At 38.1% G+C, this 17,604-nt stretch overlaps 1 protein-coding gene across 5 annotated transcripts in view; it reads right to left on the bottom strand.

Moving 5' to 3' along the window:
- Positions 1-17,604, bottom strand: part of CDK6 (cyclin dependent kinase 6) — a 136,548-nt gene that overhangs the window by 69,471 nt on the left and 49,473 nt on the right. For all 5 annotated transcript variants that reach the window (XM_083860013.1, XM_083860012.1, XM_083860016.1 and 2 more), the window contains exon 4: positions 10,106-10,273. In XM_083860013.1, coding sequence (XP_083716139.1) covers positions 10,106-10,273 — 168 coding nt within the window. The remainder of the gene's footprint in view (positions 1-10,105; positions 10,274-17,604) is intronic.

Below are 17,604 nucleotides of genomic sequence, written 5' to 3' on the forward strand. Positions count from 1 at the left end.
AAAAGCAAAAATGTCCTGAGTCTTCAAATAGTATGCAGTCATTCCATTTTTTAATTATTTTTTTCTTTTTTACTGGAAAGCTACTACCAAGACGCCGATGTCATTATGATAGTTGCCCTGGAGAGCAGAACAACTTGCTGACTGCAAACAAATTACCCATAGATCAGCTCTTCCATACTGATCACAAGTTTAAAGGATATTTTCATAGACTGGATCTGTAGAACAAGTTTTCCTTGTGTTCATTACAGAAATAGCAACATCCAATGCAATTGGATTAATTTATCTGTTCCTTTAGCTGTTCTGATTCACATTTGAACTCTACAGACTTTTGCAGTAGACAACTGTGTGCATTTTAGAACCCTTCTAAGTTTAATTTTCAAATCTCTCGCTTAATTTTTTAGCATGTCTCATCCAGTAACTAATCTGTGACAGTTTTGCATATTTCATAGAACCAGTTATACATTTTATTAGACCAATTTTAACTACTGCTACTCCTCTGACAGACCTAAACAAAAACTCAAGCCCCTGCTTGTACTTCCAAGGTCTGACTTCCAGTCAGGTGCAATTTACTGAACTATACTGGGAGTTTTTGATATATATTAAGACGTTCTGTCTGGTTTTGTACTTTTGAAAAGCATTCTGCAGTCATCTTTCATGACACTTACATTTAACTGAATTATTTCTTAATCTTGGCACTTACGTGACTTTTTCCTCTTCTATAAACCATAGCATTTTCACTACTTACAAACAGATGTAGTTTATCTGATCAGAATATCTTTTTCCATTGTCTTTTAAATATAGAATTGTTCTGGAGTTTCAGAGAAGCATATTCTGTTTTAACTGTATCATCTTCTGATTCCTTTCAGTAAGAAAATATTCCATCTTCATGGCAAATCTTACCGACACCCAGAGTCCTCCTGGCTTCTTTGCTTTACCTTGGTTACAAAACCTCATCACTGTGAGCTTCTGTGATATCTGTGTGTTGTATCAAAGCAAGTGTCCTTGGGTGTCTCTCTCTTCTTCCTCTCTGAAGCCTTCAGTATCCAATCCTGACTGGATTGATGGCTGTCCTTGACATACTGTATCATGGCCTTACAGTGGACCTGAGCAGCTGAGGTCAAGTATAAATTCTGAAGCACCGACAGAGCTGGGCTACTTAGAAAGGTTACCAGAAGTCTCAATTCTGTTCCTTTTCCTCACCACACATATAGCGTACAATGTTGAAATAAGCTTCCATGGGATTTTCAGTAGCATTTCTACTATTTGAGCTGGGAAAATGTAAGTCTACAGGATGCACAAAAAAGTAACAAAATTATAAACAGTCTCCTGATGGGTTCATTTTTAGGTTCAGGTATTTACTTTACTTTCACAGTAGTCTATGTTCCCGCTTACTTGCGCGTGCTGGTTTTTCTGCTCAAGTCATTTTTGAAGGTTAATTTTGTTAGCTGCTTCCAAGTTTGTCCAAGCTTTTCTGTCATCCCTTGTTTCACGGAAGGTCTGACCAGGCTGCTTGTCATTTATTGATGTGACTTGCCAGGTTCATCCCATTTCCAGATGGGGAACATTGCAACCAGACTTCCCACTCCATCCAGACCTTTTCAACTTGCTGTCCCAACAAGGATTCGGTTCTTGCTTTCAGATCATCTTTTCATCCCTACCTGTGAAATTTTCAGGTTGTACTTTTGATTCTTTAGTGAAGAGTCTCTCTTTTACATCTCATTTTAATTAATTGTTCTTTCACAGCCCTTTATTTAAACTGCAGCCTCCTTTGGTTTTGAACACCATGTCCATTATTTGCTCAGTCTCATCTTAATAAAGTTACATGATTTCTTTCTTTGGAAAATTAATTTGGCTTTGACATTTATGCCAATGCCTCTGGCCTGCCGATGGCTGTTTCCATGACAAGTGGAGCTAATGAAGGGCATTTCAGAAAAACTGACTATGAAAAAGCATTATAAATGCACATCAAATCTTGAAGGGGAAAACACAGAGATTTGGAACTGTAACAGACTACCACAATTATCAAAATTTGTCGATTTGCATCACAGAAATTTGCGATGCTCCCTCTCATAGTCATTTATATTTCTTGCCTAGACAATATACTTCCACTGTTTATCAAATTATCTTACTACATTTTGCAAGGATTAATGTATTACAGCCATAGGTAACTGACCTCTTTATGCAACTACACAACATTGGTCATCTGCTACCATTTAGCATACAGTAACAAGAACCATAATGGAGTTAAATTAAGAATGGGACATGGTAGACTGGACACCAAGGGAACTTTCTGAAAGTGATTATATAGAGGTTTTGGAACAGGCTCCCATGGGAAGTGATGGAAACCCTATTTATGGGAACATTAAAGTTATGGGTAAAAGATTAGAAATGCAACAGAGAACAATCTGACTTGTTTCACTGGACTAGATGATTTCTCAGCTTTTCTCCTTTTGAGCTCAAGAATTCCACACCAGCAATACTGAACAAGTACTAAATATTGTTATGCTAAGAGGAATTTCCTGGGCTGTACCTGTACAAGGGAATTCTCAATTAGAAATGCCTTCTACAGCAGGACTTCTGCCAGTGTGAAGAGAACATTTACAGTTACTTCCTTGCCACTGCAAAGAAGTGCCAATGACTCATTTTTATTATACATTAAGCCCTAAGAGCACTTCTGTCAGCACTGCACAGACTGCCTTCACTCTGGAGCAGCAAGAGCTCCAAGGACAGTATGCTATTCGGTCTGCACCTCCTTCTTTGGATGTCTCACATTCAAGTATCAAACAGGCCCATGCCTGCTTATTCAATGTGCTCTGATAAGAGCATAACCTGAGGCTGGATTTTAGTGTTTTAGGATGGTTTGAAATTATGTGGGAACAGTTTTGTAAATACACAGGGAGAAACCTTGTCAAACAATCAAATTGTTTTTACAATCCAACCCACTTGATTATCTCTGGGAGTAGATGTAAAAACAGAGCCACTTAAATCAACAGAAAAATAGTACGAAGATTTAAATCACTGGGTGGGGGAAAGGCACCACATATTTTCACAACCGAAATCAGGAGACAGAAGTATGGTCACACAAAACAAGAATGCTCTTTTAGAGAAAATACACAGTAGTAATTTTCTCCCTTCCTTTCTCCCTTTTACAACCTCTGCCCCTATTTTTTTAGCAGACTAAGCACAGGCTGTTCCTTATAAAGTCAGTTCTACATCCCAAAGTCTGTTCATCAGTGTTTTTTTGAAACCCCTAATGCAGTAGTGTACCATTACTAACATTACTGTATCTTATTAAGTGAAAGAGGAGGGGAGGAGAGGGGAGGGGAGGAGAGGGGAGGGGAGGGGAGGGGAGAGGAGAAGAGAAGAGAAGAGAAGAGAAGAGAAGAGAAGAGAAGAGAAGAGAAGAGAAGAGAAGAGAAGAGAAGAGAAGAGAAGAGAAGAGAAGAGAAGATGCCATTTTATCTTCACATCAACATGTGAAGGCTTATTTCTGCTGAGTACATTTTTCTTGCACCAATGGAACTGTGCTGTTGCAAAATGACACCAAATTTTTCCCTGAGGTGAAAAGGCAATGCCTCAGAAAAGCAGAATTAAGAGGAACCTAAGTAATATCAGGTGTCAGATTTAAAATAAAAAGCTTTTCTCACAGTGGCAAAGTTAACTGCAGCCCAGAGCAGAAATGGTTGAAAAAGTAAGCAGATTCGTTTATGAAAGATGGGTACTTCAGAATTTTTATAGACAATGATCTAGATACACACTCCAGCACTGGAAATTGCTACATTTCTGATTGCTGAAAGCTGTTTCTTCTCTCCCTTCTAAGCATCCTCTCCTAAACATTATGCTTTGATAGAGCACATAGTCAACCTCTGGTCCAGCCCAGCAGAAACTTCCTTTGTTCTGACATAAACTGTGCTCAAAGTTGCACTTCTCTTCCTTATTTTTCACCAGGAGGTAAATTTATTCTTCAGCCTTGCACTGGTGCAGCTGCAGGGCTGCAAAACATACTCAGCTCAGTGTGGACAACCTCTGTCCTCACATATTGTATGTTCTAATGTCTGCAGCTCTGGAAAGGGGTTTTCTGGAATAGGGCAAAGAAAATATTCTCATGTGAAGCCAATTTGCTTGTTTACTGTGAAATAATTTACTTTCTTTGAAAGATTGAAAGATTAAAAGATAGGCTTTTTGTGGTTCATGATAAACCTGAGTCTGAATCAGAGAGCTGCATTCCCTGCATTCCTGACAGGTCTCATGGGTGAGTCCTGGCATCAGCTGCAGAGGAACAGCACAGAGCGCTGAATGCAGGTCCTGGCGCTGTGGGGGTAAAAAATACTTCAAACACTGATACAGATGCCCTTAGAAGTTTTGTTACAGTCAGATACAGTAATAGCCTTAAATGAAGCAGCTGATTGGTTCATCTAACGCCTTCAGAACAGCCTAAATCAGCATGAGCTGTGAGGTTTTGCAAGACATTTCTGCCTTTGAGTTATTTTAGTTATTTGGGGCCTCAGCTGAACACTTCAGATGTGGAACTGACTCCAACAATCTAAGATGGTGGTGTCTAGGAGTGGATGGCTCCATCTTCCTGTTTACCCTCCCCTGTGTGTCAATGCTCTCAGTCATGTGGCCACACACTGATTTGCATCTACTAAGTCACCTGAAAATTAGTAATTACTGTATACACGGTTTGTTTTCAGTCAGACTGCAAGGGAGCAACCACTAATGCCAAAGAAAGGGAAGTGATGAAAGTGTGCAATTAAAAGCAGGGCAACCCTTTCAGCAGCAGTAGAAATGTTACATCTACTTATCCTGTGAAACAGCACCTGTAGATTATTTCTAGAATATGTCTCTAGAAGTAACAACCTTGTCATAAATCCTCTGCCTCGGTGACAGCAGCTAGCACAATTCTTCCAGACAAGTCTTAAAAATGTAAAAGTTCTTACAATGGGCAACAAAAGTTAAGTTGGCTTTGAAAATTATCTTATATGATTATAATGTAGATGAATAAGAAAGTTCTAATTTCCTAATTTTCTTAATGTTTATTTCCATACCGCCCTTTGATTAATATAGTAACATTGAACAATCTGTTTTGCTATCATTACTTGAATATAGATCTGGGTCTTCTTAGTGAACATCTTGTCTCAGTCAAGTCATCATAAATATATCTTAAAATGTTTTTAGTCAGCTGCAGACCTTACAGTCAATGTGCTGATAACGATTTTTGTTCTTAAGATTACTCTAGAGATAAATGACTTATTTTATGGCATGGAAATAACCTTCCTAGAGGGTGCTGGGAGGATGCAATAAAGATCCTACCAGGTGTTAAAATATCAGAAAAAAATCACTACTTTTTTTCACAAAGCCAGACATGTAGACTTTTTATGCAGAACTGTGTATTAGTAGAAAAGACAGATTTTCCTTAAACAAGACAACAATTTTCATCTTTCTGTACTTCTAAATAGCAACAAAATCTCAGCAGCAGGACTGACAAGCTCAAACCCACATATTTTGATCCACTGAATGTCTGTATGTGTCTCATTTTCCTTTTCAGAGACATTTGGATGCACTAGACAAATCCACCATAGTGAAAGACCTGGAGATGAGGGCCCAGATCTGAGGTGATGTGCTTCCTCACACTGGTGAAGGGCATACCAAAACAGTGCAACTTCCACCAGTCAGAGGAGAAATCACTTGATTTTATATTCTTCAATCATACATGAGATAAAATCAAGTATCACTATACTGATTTTACTGATTTCATTAGGACACTCTTTAGCACTTAGTTTAACCAGTGGCAGGTGGTTGCCTAATTTCCACAGGTCTCCTCTGATATCTGACGGCAACTGTGCACTTTAAACAGATCGCTGAATCAGGCCTACTTAGGGATCCTCAATGGATCTCAGGTTAAAGCTGCACTGCAAGAGACTCAGAAGAAGTAGCCATAAAAAAAGAGGAAAAAAAATGACAAAAACCAGGCAAAGCAAAAAAATTCTTTGTCTGGGTTCTCATCAATCATACTGCCTCACACAAGCATTTACATTTACATTATTTATTAATGGGGAGCGTTTACTAGAAAATTACAATGCAACAGTAGGCAGGAAGCAGAGAAGTACTCATTCTTTTTTGGAAGACAGTTTTTGTGTCATTTTTGGTGTTGTTTTTGTTGCTGTAACTAACTTACATATTTGTTTTTACAAAGTAGGCCCTGTTAGTGAAAATTATTTTATGCTCCCTCGCTACTATACCAACAAAATGAAGTCCAAGTTCTTGCATGATGTGACATGTAAACCATTTGCGCTGAAGTGACTGCCAGAAATGGATGGAAAGTTTTTATCCTGAAGAAATATTCAAATAAAGTACTAGCACAATCTAAAACTATTTACTGAAAGTAACTGCAGAATATTTTGTGTCCTCTCTTTTCAGAAAATCTATTAAGTCGCATCTAGTACTCAACACCTTACAGCATCAGCAGAGAAAGTGATGTATTTTCCCTTCTGTGTTGGGTAAATCTGAAAACAAGCGGTGTTTTTTTAAAAAGGAAGACATAAACCAATTTTGTTGGCATTTCATGGGGAAAAAAACCTCCAGTAGTGCTGACATCTAAGGTAAAGCACACATGTTTTCAAAGAAAGTATTATAAGCATGTTACAAACACCAACATTTTGCCAGTTTCACTCAAGATCCTGATGCAGGCCAGGTTTTGAGAGCTGGATAACCTCAGCTCCACCTAGATGCTCTCATCACAACTGCATGCACTTATCTCACTTAACATTCTTGTATGCTATGATTCAGCCTCATTTCCTTTCTTTGACTTTAATTTCTTTAAAGTCAAAAGTCATCAGAAATAGATAAATGGATTATTCCTTTTTGATAATACAATTTCAGATTTTCCAGAGACCCAATTCCTCCTTTGCTCAAAGAGAGTTAGAACTGAGCACCCATTTTTCTGTACCAGGAAAAACGTGACAGTTCATTAGCTTTTGCTATCCAACTCTAAAATTACAGTCACATCAATCTACCTCCTTTGTCCTATGGAGCTTCTCTGTTATCACAAAGCCTATTCAAAATTTCCCCAAGGGCTAAGACTAACACTTGGAAAAGAGTCTAACTTTGCACGAAACCAAAAGCATTCCCTATTACCCACCATCTCAGACACCCCTGCCCAACCTCATTCTTTCCAGTGCTTTTATTTCAGCCTCGTATCAGGTCTCAGTCTGAACACAGCTGGCAGCAGTGATCTCCACCCTGTCCCCCCCCCAGCCTGCGTAACATTACTTTGAATCTTTTATTCATTCACTGACAGAAATATCAAGAGGTTACTTTAAATGACAGCAATATGCCTGGACTATGGGTCTGCCAGAAGGATTCTTCAGCACTGTGCAAATGACCGGCTCTTAGAGAGAGACTGCTTTGAAGTCACCATTTGCAGCACCCACAGCACTTGGGCTGGATCGGTTTTTACTGGGTCACTTTCATGGCAAGCTCTTTCTGTCCCATCTGAAGAGTTTCTTAGTGAAGAATGAATGGGGATGCATCTTGGGAATGGTCTGACACTTCAAAAGATGACTCTTGTAGTTTATCTTGCAGTAAGCTTCTCCTCTGAAGGAAACTCTGCAGAGCCCTTGTATCGATCACAATGATAGTGTTTTATCACTGGGCTGTCTACAGTATCACTATCCAAAGCAAATCTTTGCAAGCTGTGACTTTTATTAATTGATATATGTATGGATATATTCTGTCTTTGATAACACAATACTTTTTCTCTGCAAACGCTTCAAAACAAGCTGGTCTTGCTCATGTCCATGGAAGTTTACTCACTGCCTGGTGAATAACTGCAATTTCGACTATTTTTGGGATGGTAAAGTAAAAAATGTCTTTATGTTTAAAAACCAGAAGTTTGGGTGTTTGGAGCTGTTTTGTTTAGCTGTGTTTCCTGTGCTAAGTTTCAATGGAGGTTAAAAAAAAGCAGCATTTGCACATCTAAGCAGCTAGCCAAAGGTACAAGTTAAAATCAGAAAAGGAAAGTTGATTGCTAAAACACATTTAATGGAAGGTTCTAACCTGCAATCAGTTTGTAGGAGCAGTGAAGACTGACACTTAAAACCATACCACATTTATCACATTCTAAACAGCTCACCCTTATAGTTTCCTACATACCCAAACACAAGTTTATTTTGAAGATGCTAAAACCAGTTTTAAAACAGTTATTAAATTTTAATCTAAACTATTAATTTTTTAACTTCAAAAGGCCATGGTCATAGATGGTTTTGGTTTTTTTTAAAAATAAAATAATTACACACTAAGTTTTAGGTGTGGAACTCAGTACTTATGTCTATGTCCATACACTTGATTTATCCTTGATCACAGAATAATTCAACTATTTTAATACTCTTTAGCTTAGCTGCAATGACACTTGGATGCTTATCTGAATACAGTACGAACTTGCATGTGGATAATCCCTTAGGCTGAACACCTCTTGTTCACAGCAGCACCAAGAGTACCAGCTCATGGGTTTTAACACATGATTTCTGGCACACAAGTATTAGATACTTGAGCAAATATACATACTTTACAAAGGAATCCTGGCAATGTTCTCTTTTGCTGTGGTAGATTTCTGGGTGTTTTAAACTTCCTTTGTAAGAAGGCTACATGGTCATGGAAAAACTCCTGCTCAGTTCTGTAGATATTTTTCCTCATTTCATGTAGAACTTTTCAAAAATGTCCTGCTAGAAACCTTGTAACATTCTGCAATTTTAGTTTAAATGATTCTACGCATCAACAGAAACACTCCTTGAAACTTCTGCTGACTGGTAGCTGGGAAACAAAAGTAAAAGCAAATTGGGAAGAACCTTTCTCTCCTTTTCTTCCGTTTTGAGTTACATGACCGATTTCCCTGATCTCAGCAGCCAGATTCTTTCACCTTTGTATCAGACTGCATCCTACAGACAGTGAAAGAAAGTAGTCCTAAAATGCAGGTTTACATATGTTTTATGTGACAAGGATACTTCCCTAGGTTTAGCAAGATGATACATTCTCTGTTGCTTCCTGCCTTCATTCACTCTGAAGCCAGATGTCCACAATTACATAAAATGACAATGGGAAGACCCTTGCACAAACTAATAATAAGAACAAATGCTTCTTACCAACATGAGCCAAGCTAACTTTTAACAATACGGTGTAAAATGCAAAGTGGATCCTTTCAGTTTCTCTTTTCAGCAGTTCTGCCTTTTCTGTCTTTATCGTAAGAGTTACTGTCATGGCAGTTGGGATACTCAGGATAGAAAAAGGAAACAAAAAACTCATGAGCAGGCAACAAACCCTAAAGAGACCAAACACGCACACAGCATGGCAGCTCTTCAATTTGCTCCAGAGATTCTGTGCCAAGCTACAGCAGCTGATTCTGGGGGTAGGGCCAGCAAACATGGAAATGGGGTCAAAGAGCAAGGAGCTGTCAGGACTTCTCCAGCATTAATGGAGGAGAGAGCTAAATCTGCAAGTGAGCTCAGGTCTGAGCCAAAGACAACCAGGAGAGCTAGTGGGAGAGGGGCAACAGTGGCAGAAGACCTGGTGATATTGGGGGTGCCCTTTAACAGCTGGCTTGGGAAACAGCTGTGATTTTGGCTGCCAAATCCACTTGAGTTTCCTCCAGCACAACCCTATTTAGAATCATTCAGTAACATATGGAAGGAAGCACTGAATACATATTCAGAGAGGTAGAAAATCAGAGCATAATGGTGTAGCATTTTCACCAGTACCTGTGGGGTTTTGTTCAGGTAAAATACCTGGGATTCATCAAGACCTTTATGTTAAAATGGATATTTCAGAAGCTTTAACCGGAACCGTCTGACTTAATTTACAAAGGAAGTCACTTCACTACAGAAGCTTGACTGATGGGAGTTTCAGAAAACTAGCACATACTTATTCCTCTGTAATCAGTCACGATTTAATTTAGAGCCAGTAGTCGGTGACTGATTACCTGTACAACATAATTACCACAACTTCAATCCTGGCTCAAAAGCAATTGTTTTCAGAGACACAAGTAACTTCAGCTGTAGACATAGTTCACAATGCCATCTTAACAGAAAAATAAAAGTCTTCAGAAACTTACCACTGAGGTAAGAGCCATCTGAAAACTGTAGATTCGTGCAAGGCCAAAGTCAGCTAGCTTTATCTGCCCATTGCTGGTTACAAGGATATTTTGGGGTTTCAGATCCCGATGCACCACACGATGTGAATGCAGAAAATCCAGTCCCCGAAACAGCTGAAGCATCATATCCTATATATAAAGAAGAAATCAATATGCAGTTATCAAGACAAGGTGGCAGGCAAACAAGTAAATCTCCTGTCATAATCTGAAAAACTAATTTAATAAATATTGACTTAAATAGGTGCACAAGAGATAAAACCAACTATTAATATAAAATGGACAGGATGTTGCTAGAATGAATGGAATTGTACCAATGTCCTTATCAAGTTAATGTATGGTTTCTAGATGAATTATGAGGTTGATTAACAGTTGTATAAAGATTAATCAATATACTTAAAAAAATAGCAAAAGTATATCTCTAAATCCCTGGACAACTTCAAATGAATGCTGTCCAAGTAGGAAAAGTACATAGCAGTTTTTTTCTCCTAACTTTAAACGACACGCCACTTTGCATTCTCACTAGCTTATGCTTTATCCTGCAGTGGTGAAGTGAAATTTTATCATTCATTTTAACAGGAACAACAGAAAAACTGTTTAAATGACAATTTTTTCTAATGTTATAGAGGGAAAAGGTTCACTTCACAAAACCTGTTGTATAGAATTTACTGAATAGGAGAGAAACTACCGTTAGATGAAACTTTAGCACTAAAACAGTGTAATAATAATAATTCTGATTCTTCTTTCTCTTTTGTTATAGTGATACAATCTTCCACAACATTTCCACAGCTGAAGAAACTATTTTATCTGTACTCATGTTTTGACAATCTTAGTAATGTGAAAAGAATGAACCAGCAGACTCAAAACCAAATACGAGAAATCCCCTGCATTCCAAATTAGAAGGATAGTGTCAACTTGAGAATTGCATTTGCAGAACAGACAGTTACAAGAAGATGCTGTAACAAGAAAGAAAAAAATGGATAAAGTTTATTTTCTGCATGCAACTGACTTGAGCTCATGAAACTGCTGTTCTGTGTATGCTGGTGGCATATGCCCTTTCCATAATCCATGCAGCAAGGTGTCCTCCAATCCTGTTGTTATTATCATACCCAAAATGATCTTGGAGAAGGGTATGGCATGAAAAAGAAAAGAGAAGAAAGGTAACTTGGGGTTGGTTGCTTTTGTTCTTCTCTATGGACTCGGGCATGTTGCAAGTAAACATTCAAGGCACACTACTGAAAGGAATTATATCTGAATATGGGTGTAAAAATAGCTCAAAACATTCAGCTTGATAATACTGGTTAAGTTGGATGCATTTTTAACGTAGGCTTTAGAGATATTGCTGAATACAATTTTTTTTCTTATGTTTCCTGATCATTTATATAAAAATATTATAAAATAAATAGATATTAAATTTGGAATCTCTCACCTGACCTCTGATAAAAAAAGGCCATTTCTGTATACAGCCAGCTCATAAAGCAATCACTTTTTATTTGAAGATCCCAATGATGGAGATTTTACCATGAAATTATGGATGCTGTGACAGTATTATATTATTATCACCTCTGAAGGAAGGTGGCGAACTGGTATAATATAGTTTGGATGTTTAAAAGAAATACACAAAGCATATTGAATCCTCTTGTATTTATACAATTTATTTATTAAGTTCAGAAACTTGTAAGAGCTCGGGCTACAGCTCTGCAGGTTTCAGTCACCAGTAAAATTAATGTATGGCATATCCGGTCACTCTGTGCCATTTTAACTTTTGTTAAATCCCGAAAGTCTTTGGACCAGTCTTGCAGACGTAAAGAACATGTCAACAACAATTAGGCAGGGTTATCTTAAATATGAACTTAGTTGTTTCATTGAATTTGGGCCTATTTTTTCTTTTTTATTCCAGGCTGACATAGTATCAAATAAGAAAATGATTTAAAGAACTGAAGTATTAGTCAGTAGACCCTGGCAAGTCCCTTTTTGGTGACATTTATATATCCTATTCATTTGTCAAGTCTGTAAACTCATTCAGGCAGTTACCAAACATATCAAAAATATTTTTTCCAACATCTGATGCTGGTTATTTTTTTTTCTTCCTTCTTCAAGCCCAGCATAACATAATTCTGCTCTGCTCACTTCAAGCTGCAAGCAATGTCTTCAGGTTCTAAATTTAGTCTTCTTCCAGCCATAGGTAAAAAAAGAAAATATTTGAAAATGGAAACTAGTGTATCTTCCCCTCTACCCATCAGATTCAAAAGATGAATATCATTTACAGTAGCTCTCTTCACACACACAAAAAAAAATGTGCTGCAGGAAAGCGTACTGGTAAAGTGTAAATTTAAAAGGTGTTAGAAAGAAGAAGAGCAACTGGAGGGGAAAAAAGTGCTATATCTCCTCTTCCAGGAAATTCAGGGTTAGCCCATATAAGCTGTTTTCCAGCATTCAGGTTGGACTGTTGATAACACCTGTTACTTACTATGATAGGTATTAACAGATTTCAGTTCAAAATTATCTGGAAGAACATCCCAAAGTTTCATGTGTGTAAAGAAGGACGCTGGGACGTAAAAAGACTGTTTGCTATTTGTTATTCATTATTGCCCTGTTTTTAAATTTTCAGCAAGTAAGAAAAAGAGCAGAAGCCAAAATAACAACATAGGCTTATTATTATGAACTTTAAATACAGAATAACAAATGTGGCAGTTGAAAATTTTGCGCTGCACGTTAGCTTAGTCAAAAACCATTAGGCCTTGCTTCTGGAAAATGATTTCATTCACTTGGTCAGCCACTTGCAAGATACATAAGGCAGGGTCTGGGCTCTGTGTTTTCTTTGACACTGTAACTAATATCGGAAGATACTAACCTTTGCTAGCAAATTGAATAAAGGCTGTAAACATGCACAAGCCAGATCACTACCTAATTAAATCAGGATAATTTCACTCATCTAACGGAAACGCATCCATTTTTATCAGTGACGAATACGCAGTATTACCTCAATTACCAAGTTCTAGAAATAATTGCAGGAGAGTCTTCGTGTGCCTCAAGGATTAATTTTTTCCATGTCTGCTTTTCCCTGAGAAATTTTCTGTGGTAGATAGGCATACCACACTTTGGAATTACAGAGAGAATCATATTTCAAAAGTTAATTGAAAAACAATCAATTCTATTCAATAACAAGAACCTTTGTGTCTTAAGAGATTGAAGGAACAAGCTCTAATGAGTCATGATCAAACCTTAACTGATGCCTATCAGTGTTCTTTGGATATTGTATGTTTGCAAACAAAGACACAGAATATGCCTGTTCTTTCAGATTAGAGATTTCTGCTGTGCTCTAGTATCACAAAACTGATGATAGTTGGCTGTTGCTTGAGTTGAAGATACATGCACACATTATCCCACTGCAATTACTTTCAGAAAATCAGAGCTTTACATTTTTTTTCTTTTTCAGACTACATTTTCAATGCCATCTATGTGCAAATATAAAGTATTTACCTATAAGCTCAATTGAAAACAGAGCTATTTTGGGATGCAATAAGCACTTTCTTTAGAGGAAAATATGTAGCTTTAATTTTGTAAAAGTCTCATACTGAAAACAGGAGCAAAATTTGTTATAGAAATGCTGCATCTTTGCAGCATTTGCTTGTTCCACTACATAAGTAAAGATAAGGTATTAACAATAAGGTATTGCTCAGTCTGACATTTACTGAATTTATCTGCTCTGAATGTTAGCACCAAATTATGATTAACTTTTCAAGCAACACCATGTTATGTCATGAGTCTCAATAATATACAGAAATATATCCTGCATATTCTTCATCAGAGAGGATGGGGCTGGGCTTGGGTTAGGCTGATCACCTGCTTCTGCTGCCTCTGCCAAAGGCAATATTTATGGCTCATATTTCCTGACAGCAGGAACAGAAAGACCTGATTTCCTATACATTTTTGTCTCCACCTTGTCCTATTCCCTCTTGACTCTATGCTTCACTGACTCCTCTTAACCATCCGCCAGCATCTGATCCATAAATCCCTTCCAAGCCATTGGCTTTCAAATACCGCTCTGATCCTTTAAGAGTCACCCACCATCTTGACTCCCAACAAAAATATCTATTATCTGCAGCAACTTGCTGCTCATTTAAGACCCGCCAGATTCTCTGGAGGATTCTGCCTGCCTAATCCAAAAGAAGATAGCATGGCTGAAAACCAAAACATTCAAGTATCTACTCAAAGACAAAAGAAACTATGGAGTTGGTTTCAGTGTCAGTGCCTAGGCACCAGCAGCAGCCTCAGCCAGGGGACACCAGGGGTTGTGCCCTGCCAGACACACACTCAGCCCCAGCTGCTCTGACAGACCCACCGCAGAGCATGGCTGGGCCCATCAGCCACGACAGTGGTGCCTCCATGAACATGTACTCAAGGGCAGAAAAGGCTGCAGGGAAAGAGAAGAGAGAAGAGAACAAAAGGAGTGGGAAACTGCACAGGAAACACCAAGGCGAGAGACATGGAAGAGAAGTGAGAGGACAAAGAAAGTAGTCCATGGTGGAGCAGTTACCCACACTTCAGCTCATGGAGCAGGCAGATATTCCTGAGGGAACTGCAGCCCATTGAGATGACCTAGGATAGAGCAGGCACAAAGTGTGAGGAGGAAGGAGCAGGAGAGGGGAGCTGCTCCTATGCTGCTTGGGCTGAGGAGAGTCAGAAGTGATGTACAGCCCAGAAAAAAGCAGGAGAAGGCGTTATTTGAACATCTGCTCCTTATTTGCCCACCACTTGAACTAGCAAGTATCCATCTTGACCGGCATTAGACTAAGTTGATTTTCCCCAGGATAAATCTATTTTGCCCATGATGGTACTTAGTAAGCAATCTTCCTCTCTCATCTCAGCCCATGAGCTTTCTTGCTCCCTGTTGCTCTCTACTTTCTGTAGCTGAGGTGGAAGAAGTCAGTGCGCACCTGGATGGGAGTCTGACTGCTGGACTAGGCTAACCCACCACCATGGTAAAGTATGGATGCTAGGTTTTGTCTTGGTAAAGGGGAAAACATCAACAGTTATATATCTTCAGAGAACAAATACACCCTGAGGTAAACATACACTTATGATTGGCTGCTTGTTATGTGAAGCTTACGCTTTTCCTCCACTAGCTACAATGTGAAGAAAGAAAAGCCTTTAAGCAGGTTGCCTTTTGTTACAGTGATTAGTTCTTAATGCCAAAAGTTCCTAATTTAGTGGAAGCACACAAATATACTCAGCTGTATCACCAAATAAAAGCAACACAGTATAGAGCCTTGCAAACTACAACAGATCCTAAATTTGTATTAACACACAGGTCACACAGGTTTTGTACTTTTTTTTTTTTTTTAACCTGCCTGTTTTCCTCTTCCTGCTCTATTTCTATGTGAACATTTTGTAAAGCACAACAATCCTTTGGTATCTCCTAAGGCTTCTCCTACTCTTCTGTGGAGTATCTAATGCAACTTCACAACTTGCATCCTTCACCCAGAGTTTCTGTCTATCTGCAACTCATTTTTCTTTCTGCTGAGCAGAATGGAATGTCCCTATTTTACATGGCAGGTGTTGGAATACTCATCCTGAACATTTCCTGTAGGAGTGTTTGCGTAAAAGGCAACCACAAGTGTAAACAAAAGGGATGAGTTTTAGACAGCAATGTGTGATGAATCAGTCAAGGTAGTTTCATTAAAAGGCTCACTGCCTCTCACTGGAATAGGACCTTCTCAGAGCAGAAGGGGAGCAGGATGAGGCTTCTTTCACATCCTACTCAGTTATATAGAATCCCCAACCACTGAATTGCTTTCAATTTAAAGGATGATTTTACACATGCTTGGAATGAAATTTTAAAGAGCTGTCCCATTCTCTGAGGCCTATTTTTGAAGCAGAATAATTACAGCCCTTCTATGGTTATACTTTGTAACAAACAGTCAACATTAATTAATGCCAAAAAAACAATGGCATTCCTGAGGAATTACACAGTACAGATACATGAATAGCAAAAGACATGATTAATGTCGTTACACTGAATCCCGAAGGCATGAGCAATAATGCAGTGATTCCCTGTTAAATGCAGTGATTTTTTTTTTTTTTTTTAAAGTTTTTGTCCTCACACTGGGCTGGGAACACATCACAGCAGCCTATCTAGAATGTCATGACTGTGATGGTGGGGGCAGATGCATTTTGCCACTGTCTGTGGAGCTGCAGGATACTCTTCATGCAGCTGGCTGGATGCAGTGGCTGGAACACAGTAAGAGGCAGACAGATCCCTGCCCTTGTGCCCTGTTCCTTTCCTCAGAAGAAAGCTATTTGGATCAGTCTCTCTGCAGGGCATTCAGAAAGGGGACGAGGAGGCTGTCTTTACCTTCTCCTAGACACATCATAGTTCCTCAGGTCTCATCTACAATCCAACCAAATATATATAGAATATATAGAGTTCTTCATCTTCCTTACACTGGGTAACTATTTATCTCAGAGTAATCCAATTGCTTTCCATAAAGTATTCACAGGTCATTCCCCAGAAGACTGCTGTGATACTCCTGTCAATTAACTAGGAAGTACCAAGAGAATGTGAACTTCACAGCATGTTCAATTTAAATATGTTCCCTGTTTTGATAAGAGAACAATAAATTCAAACAATCTATTCACTTAGCCTTATTAATCAACTTTACTATACAAGATAACATATTCATTTTCTGTTCATAGAGTAAAATACTATGGAGAGAAAGATACACTCAATTTATTTAGTGTATTATTAATATCTGACAAGCACATGCAAGAAATTGGTCTAATAATTGGTGGTGTTTTCTATGCTGATATCCTAAAGGTAAATAATTTGTTAAAAAATAATTAAGTTACATATATTTTTAAACATGAAGTACTTGTGTAATTATCTTTGAATTGTAAAACTATTTTAACCATATAAAAGGTATTTTAATGCACTTAAGAGTAGATTAAAAGATATATTAAATATATTCTGATAAAGAGTCTCTAATCTATTTTAAACTGCTTTTGTAAGAAAGAAAGCACAGCTCGTACAAGGGATTTTGGATTACCCAGTTATCAGGATGAAGAACCCTACAGACATGGACACTCACAAAAGTGTGCATGTATGTATACACACGTTATAATATTTTGAATAATCCCATTGAAGACAATGCTATCTATAGTAGTCCACTGCAATAAACATGAAATGAATATAGTTGTGTTGTTTGGTTTTGTGTTTTGTTGGTTTTCTGTGGTGTTTGTTTTTTTTTTTAATGGCTAGAATTATTTGTGTACCAATTTAAGAGATAAAATACCTGAAGGAGTGGAGTCTGTAAAACACTATTTTGAAGACTGTTTTGGTTGCTATTGGAAGTAGCAAGGTAATGAAGATTAGAAAGTCCTAAATTAATTACTTTGAAATACAAGAATTGGTCAATTAATTCAGAGTCTGCCTAGTAAAAATGGCAAATGTTACTACTATG

The sequence above is a fragment of the Zosterops lateralis genome (assembly GCF_965231275.1).
Source record: "Zosterops lateralis genome assembly, chromosome: 1".
Taxonomy (NCBI): Eukaryota; Metazoa; Chordata; class Aves; order Passeriformes; family Zosteropidae; genus Zosterops; species Zosterops lateralis.